Here is a 7,724-nt window from a genome sequence, read left to right as displayed (position 1 = left end):
CTTATTCTCCATGGACTTTACAGTGTCCCAGAACTTTTTTGAGTTAGTACTACAGGATGCAAATTTCTGTTTGAAAAAGCTAGCCTTAGCTTTTCTAACTGCCTGTGTATATTGGTTCCTAACTTCCCTGAAAAGTTGCATATCACGGGGGCTATTCGATGCTAATGCAGTACGCCACAGGACGTTTTTGTGCTGGTCAAGGGCAGACAGGTCTGGAGTGAACCAAGGACTATATATATTCCTAGTTCTACATTTTTTGAGTGGGGCATGCTTATTTGAGATGGTGAGGAAGGCACTTTTAAAGAATAGTCAGGCATCATCTACTGACAGGATGAGGTCAATGATATTCCAGGATACCCCGGCCAGGTCGATTAGAAAGGCCTGCTCGCAGAAGTGTTTTAGAGAGCGTTTGACAGTGAGGAGGGGTGGTCGTTTGGTCGCAGACCCATTACGGTTGCAGGCAATGAGGCAGTGATCGCTGAGATCTTGATTGAAAACAGCAGAGGTGTATTTGGAGGGCAAGTTAGTTAGGATGACATCTATGAGGGCGCCTGTGTTTACGGATTTGGGGTTGCACCTGGTAGGTTTCAACAAATTAATATGAATTTATATTCAATTTTTATGATACATTAATTTGCTTGGTAGGCATATGAGACAAATATAATCTGACATTTAATGTGAAATTAAAATCAGACATTGTGTGAACACATCATAGTTTAATTAAATACAATTTTAGATACATTTATTGGTGATACATTGACATTCATCTTGAGGATACAAGGAATTACAGCTCCAATATTTACATTTTGGGGGGGACCCAATCAAATCTACATAGAAAAGTTATGTTATAGATCTGTCATTCTCATTGAAAGCAAGTCTCAGAAGCAGTAGATATGTGCTATGTGTGCAATTTCTATGCTTCACGTTCATAAATTTCGTTTTTGAATTTTAAATTAGGCTTTGCTTCAAACAGCTGAAAATACTATATTTTTTCCCATGGAAAATATATATTTCACAGTGGTTTAGTTGGTATTAGGATTATTTACACTATACTTGCTTGTTTTTTCACATAAACTGAAATTAGGCGAACTATTCGAATTTTAGCAACCAGGAAATGGTGGAGCGACACCTGCATAGTGCATCAAATTGCAGCATCATATTCCCAGTTGTCTCGAATGCACTAAGGTCGAATATTTTTTATTTTAATATTGTTTTGAACGCGGCATATGGAAGCGAGCGACAACGGTTTCATTAAGGTCACGTGGGTCGTCCTGGAGTACGGATGAAAAAATAAGCGTCATTAACGGATCCAAGTCGCGCAAAAAGCTTCAAAATAGAGGTCCTCCGTTTACTTGAACACTCACAAATGGTACATTTGGCTGTATCAATACGCCTTATTCTGTTTCATTGTTCCTACCCTCCTCTTTTCATGCTATTGTAGGAGGTGTTAAGTCTTATTGTTGAGTGCTAGTGGTTACATTAAATAAAACATGTAATTGGTACATGTAATTATTTTAATAAGGGGACATCGAAATGTGTATTAAACAAATTGCTTTTGCAGTCTTCAATATACATGAGTTCAATATTGTTCATTTAAATTATCTGTAATAATAGTTTATTTTTCATTTCACTAGATGGCACTGTTCTCCATGCTGCTCATATCCAGGCAGGTCATGCATCTATGTCATTGCAGGTTTCCTAGAGGGGAAATAACAATAGGTCAAGTGAGTTAGATTTTCATTTTATTCACCTTTTAGTTTTGAATACAATAAAAAATCCCAGGTCAAAAATAACACAAAACACTGAATAGATTTTGTTCATAAACCATGCAAGTGGCACAATCATGAAATAAACATTGGGATTAAGTTATTTGGTAAAATTCAATGCTATCCGGGATGGGACATCCTTACCCTAAACTCTAACCCCTACCCTTACCCTACCCCAACCCTTGTGTTAACCATTGAAAATGTCAACTTCAATGGGGTAAGGACTTCCCAAGGATCCCCGTCCAAATTTATCACTGGACGGGGCCAATGTGAAAATGTTCTTTTCAAAACATGTTTAAATCCTGTTCTGTTACGAATTGACAGTAGTTAGAAAACCACTAATACTTCCAGCAACAGTGTTGGTATTGTTTTTTACAGGGCACTATAACGAAAAGCGTTATCATTAGGCTAATAATAATACAGCGAATCTATCTTTGTTCATTTTCAAATGTTTGAGTAACTTTTAACTATATGTTTTGTGATTTTTAAATCAGATAAACGTCCTGTAACAGATTTTTGGGGGACTTTTATTTAGAAAATTTTACGTATGATCACATGATCTCAAATGCGATTGGTTCACAATGCTTGTGTGTTTTGAAAGCATCAATGTTAGCTAATCATTTATACATTTTGTAGATTCGCTAAATCCAATCGCTGATCTGGACCAGACACACGGTACAGTAACTGTACTTTCATCAACTTTGTGTGTCCTATATTGTAGCTAGCTAGAATCCTTAGACTGTTATCATCAAACTGTGCATAGCTTCTCAAATCAAATGTTATCACTGTCGAACTACTTGTAGCTAATCATTCATTGTGGCTAATTTGTTGATTTCGGTATAGCCTCTAACCTGCTAGAGCCAATGAACATGTTTTACTCTTCTTTCTTGCTCATCCTATCTCCAAACAGTTAGGAACAGCTAGCTAGCTGTTCGTTTGGTGAAAGTACTTCCTTTCCCAAGACAAGCTGTCATGCGTCCCTAATTGTCAACTCCCACAGTACAACAGAATTGTGATGGGATATGGCGGCACCAGAAACTCAGCTCATGTTAAGCGTTGGGTTAATTGGTAAGGAAATACATATCCTTCCCCTTTTTAAAATTATTTTTACCCTGCTTTTTTTGGTTGATGCGTGCCAAGTTTGCTCCTGTTCGGCTTTGACTGGCATCACATGATATCAACAAAGATTTGTTTAACTAACCCAAGATAGACCACAACTTGTCGTTTCCAATGGGAGCAAGTTAATCATAGTGGGTAGAACCAAGCACGAGTTAGCGAGATCCTATTGGCGCGTTCTAGTTTATTTCCGTTAGGGAACGCCTACGCTGTGAACTGCGTGTATGCTATAACTCAATTCGTCTTTACTCTCCTTCTAAAGAACTAAATTTGTAGAAACTTTGGCAAAGGGCGAAGTCTACAAAATTTAGTATGTTCTGTTCATAACAGATTCTAGTTTTGGGAACAGAACTGTATTGAGATAAAATGTTTAATTGATGAGAAGATTTGCAGAATTTCGGCCAAAATCCATCTCGTTCCAGTCTTCTCCCACTGCCCGCCAGTGGGCTTCCTCTCACTACCATATTTGGTAGTCAGTGGAAACGCCAACCGGATGCTTCACATTTATACGTCCAGGGAAATATCTGTCTCATTGTTCTATCTGTGATATCAATGTGATTAAGTATTTTACCATCTTTGATTTTACTTCCTGTAAGCATGAGAACAGATTAATTTAGTTAAAGATCTGGTAATATTGATAATAATTAGTTGTGAAAACAATATGACACGTTATTCTCATATTCTTCCCCACACAGAGAAAGATGTGAATGCAGACACCTTGTGGGTGTGGTGCTATCCCTCAGTCAGTGCTGAGCTCCGGGAGGTCCTGCTCAGTAAGTGCTGTCTCAGACAGGACAGCCGAGGCTTGCACACTTTTGTGTTTGGCCAGTTCCGCCGTACCTGGTACTACATATCCACTGTAGAGGTGCAGGAACCAACCGCTCTAAAGAAGGTACCGTTAGTTTTGAAATTCTCCATTCATTTAAATAATTTTAACCTGTAGGTCTAATGATACATTTATTTTGCTCGTATTTCTCTCTTTTTAGGTCACACATTTTTCAATAGTTGTCACAACAAAGGACTTCAACCCTGAGAAGTATGCAGCATTCAGTCGAGTACTATGCAGGTACAGCATACTACGCTAATGCACCCCCATGGCTAAATGTCTGCTTGTTTAATACTTCCCCAAAACATATTTCTTCATTCATTTCTTCATGTGTGTTTTATCATTCAGGATGTACATCAAACATGGGAGCCCCGTGAAAATGATGGAGGGTTACATTGCAGTCCTCACCAAAGGCGTCTGCCAAAGTGATGAGAATGGCTCCTTTCTCATCAAGGACTACGATGTCAGGAAGGCCTACTTAGCAGGCTCAGTGAAAGGTTAGACATGTACAAATATAAAACACTTATTACAGTATAAAGACATGATTGTTCATACAAGGTGCTTGACACTGTCCAGTTTCCTTATTGGTATGCAAAGAAGCATTTCCTTGAAGAAGCTGATCCCATTCGATTACCAGGATTAGGTAGACTATCTTGTGATTTACTGTTTCAGATGTGGTGTCCCAGTTTGGGATGGAGACCATCATCCTGTACACAGCCCTTATGCTAAAGAAGAGGATCGTGGTCCATCACCCTCAGGTTGAAGCACTGTTGGAGTTCACAAGGTGACTAAGGCAATAGAGAAAATGCACAGAGGAAAATATGGGCGACGATGTAACATGCGTTTCCCAAAACACCACCAGTGCGCAGAGAGGGAGAGTTCGCTAAGTGATGTGATCGAAAGAAACCGCTGCTTTCGGATCAGCTTTCTCCCGTTCAAGTCTTACCTTAACATTAGAATTATTCCACAATACTGATGACAGATCAGCCCCTATGAGATATTATCACCTATGGCTACAAATATTGAGGTGGCTTATTCTAATGCTTATCCTATATGCACGAAATTAAGATTTGACACATCGTTTGTGCACATGTAGGCAAAAATAACAGACAGTAGCATACAAATAGCTGAATTAAACTCAATTGAAATAACAAGAAATGTATTTCAAAATCATTGAAATATAGTATAGTGCCTATACTGTATTTATTTGAAGCATCTAATATCTTTCGCTTGTTTGTATCATTTGCAAAGACATTGGCAACTTTCTATTTGTAGTCACAATCGGTTTAAAGTTATCAGCAGTTACAGAAAGACAGAGAAACATCTTGATGCGGAAGGGCAAAAAAGCATCTAACGACGCACTTAGCTGTTCTACTAGTGGTCTGAGGCCGTCATTAAATAGCAAGCCTTTTCAAGTGCAACTTCAGTAACGATGGTTTTGGTAAACGGCTCTGAGATTTAACAATAGTCCTATGAAGGTTCTAACGATGAAGTTAGCCTTAAGATGATTTGGGGAAACTGGGCCCAGACCTTTGACTGTTCATGGACTTCATTGTTGAAGTGGATTACAATTGATGTTTTTGAGAGAACCAGACTTCTTCATATCAAATGTATGATTTTATTGTATTTTTCCCTCCTAGAGCTCTTCCGGCTCTGACATGGCACAGGAAAGACTGGTCCATTTTGCACCCTTATGTCCACCTGACTGACAGTGAGCTCGAGAATCTCAGGACGTGCACTGGTGAGGATGTCTGGTTCATTAGGTCCACATTAAAGCAAACTGATTCAGACCCCAGGGTCGTGTTCATTAAACACCAAAGAGAAGAACATGGACTGTAACAGTCAGGGACTTCCTTGACCTGTCCAATAGAATGTTCATTTTCTCTTGCAAAATGTTTTCCTTTGCGTGTCCTAATGAACACAACCCAGATTCCCATTGTCTCCCAACAGTCAGTTCTACACACACACACACACACACACACACAGGAATGCAATAATCGACTTGCATTACATTATTTTACTTGCCTGTTGTTTTGAAAACATGTTCCTTGGAGATTCTCAACGTAGAGTTCTGTGAGTACCCCCATCTGCACTGTCCCTGAAAAGCCTTATGGTGAAGAAATGAATAGTTGATTCACCCATATGCTCACTGTCTCTGCAGGGTACATCGCAGGATTTGTTGACCCAGAAGTGAGCAACAGATCGGACTTGTTTGACGTATATGTAAACCTCCCAGATAGTGAGATTACTATATCCCAGAGTGCCAAAGGTGGGTGTCTCAATTCTAATCTCCTTCCTATTACTGTAAAAGGCAGTCTGGCCAAAGTGAAGAATGCTCTGTATCTAAAAAAAAAAATAACGGAATGTAGAGAAACCTTGCTACCTAGTCCTCCCTCAAGCATCCACCATTTCTTAAACCATATGATGTCTCTCCTATCTACTCTATACACCAAAGAGGCCATGTCTATGGGAAAGCTGCACAAAGACATTGGGCTCGTCATTGTCCAGTCTGCAGAGAATGCTGATAGAACAGACGGGCAGATTATCAAGGTGAGAGTTGAAAGTACACATGACATCCTTACCATTCATTCTTCAGTGATCAGAGAAGGTGTGAGGTATTCCTTTTCAAAGATGAACAGTGTTCATACAGTAAATATGTTATTATAAGTATCCCGGTATTTAGCACAATCACGAAAAAAGCTGTCTGTTTGCTATGATGTTTTCAGGACATTTCCATAAAGACGAGGGAGATCCTTGCTAACTTGGCGTCGTTAGCCGAGGAATGTGAGAACTCTAAAATCACCCTGGAGACCTTAAAGCAGCGCCACTTCCCGCCTGCTACAGAGAACTTCCTGTTTCACTTGGCAGCTGCTGAGCAGCTCCTCAAGATATGACCCTTGATCTCCTACATCATGTAACATGCCATGTCGTGTGAGGACTGAATATTAGCATAGGCATTCATCTATGTAATTATACATACAGTGGCGTGTTAAGGAGAATGGGAAGAACTCAGGTGTTAGGTATTGCACACAATTGCATTCCTGACTCTTAACAATACTAACAGAGCCTACTTTTCACAATGTAACAGACAAATGAGATATACAGACATTGTCTTGTTTTGACAATAATACAATAACAACATTTACATAGCATTCCATAGTTCAGCAATTCAATAGTTAATCTTAAAACCGCTAACAGATTAATTTGAGTTCTCAAGAACCTTGATTTAGCATGTTATATTTCAGAATTAAAGAAAGCGATCTATGGGAAATATTGTATACTGAACAAAAATATACAATACATGTAACAATTTCAAAGATTTTATTGAGTTACAGTTCATTTCAGGAAATCAGTCAATTGAAATAAATTCATTAGGCCTTAATCTATGGATTTCATATGACTGGGAATATTGTTGGTCAGAGATACCTTTAAAAAAAGGGTAGGGTCGTGGATCAGAAAACCAGTCAGTATCTGTTGTGACCACCATTTGCAGCATGACACATCTCCTTCGCATAGAGTTGATCAGGCTACTGGTCATGGCCTGTGGAATGCTGTCCCACTCCTCTTCGCTGGCTGTGAAAGTTGCTGAATATTGGCGTGAACTGGAACACGCTGTTACACATGCCGATCCAGAGCCTCCCAAACATGCTCAACAGATGACATGTCTGATGAGTATGGAGGCCATGGAAGAACTGAGACATTTTCAGTCTCCAGAAATTGTGTACAGATCCATGCGTCATGGGGTCGTGCATTATCATGTTGATACATGAGGCGATGGCGGCGGACGAACGGCATGACAATGGGCATCGGGATCTCGTCACGGTATCTCTGCATTCAAATGACCATCGATAAAATTAAATTGTGTTCATTGTCCGTAGCTTATGCCTGCCCATACCATTCCACCACCACCACCATGAGACACTGTTAACATGGTTGACATCAGCAAACCGATCGCCCAAATCAAAGTTTATTAGTCACGTGCGCTGAATACAACAGTGAAATGCTTACTTACAGGC

At 39.6% G+C, this 7,724-nt stretch overlaps 1 protein-coding gene across 2 annotated transcripts; it reads left to right on the top strand.

The window, feature by feature from the left end:
• Window positions 1–2,320: 2,320 nt before the first annotated feature.
• Window positions 2,321–7,090, top strand: LOC115135295 (DENN domain-containing protein 10-like). Of its 2 annotated transcripts, none has more exons than XM_029669827.2 (10): window positions 2,321–2,441; window positions 2,767–2,834; window positions 3,578–3,774; window positions 3,869–3,948; window positions 4,057–4,205; window positions 4,381–4,492; window positions 5,349–5,449; window positions 5,870–5,977; window positions 6,164–6,258; window positions 6,435–7,090. In XM_029669827.2, exons 2-10 carry the CDS (start codon window positions 2,789–2,791, stop codon window positions 6,600–6,602), a joined length of 1,056 nt encoding a protein of 351 aa, XP_029525687.1. In that variant the 5' UTR covers window positions 2,321–2,441; window positions 2,767–2,788; the 3' UTR covers window positions 6,603–7,090. The 2 variants fall into 2 exon arrangements, with proteins under 2 accessions (XP_029525687.1, XP_029525686.1); XM_029669826.2 differs by having other exon boundaries at window positions 2,677–2,834.
• The last annotated feature ends 634 nt before the right edge of the window (window positions 7,091–7,724 follow it).

The sequence above is a fragment of the Oncorhynchus nerka genome, linkage group LG10 (assembly GCF_034236695.1).
Source record: "Oncorhynchus nerka isolate Pitt River linkage group LG10, Oner_Uvic_2.0, whole genome shotgun sequence".
Lineage (NCBI taxonomy): Eukaryota > Metazoa > Chordata > Actinopteri > Salmoniformes > Salmonidae > Oncorhynchus > Oncorhynchus nerka.
Note: the sequence above shows the minus strand (reverse complement) of the source record. Positions and strands in the feature narration are given on the sequence as shown.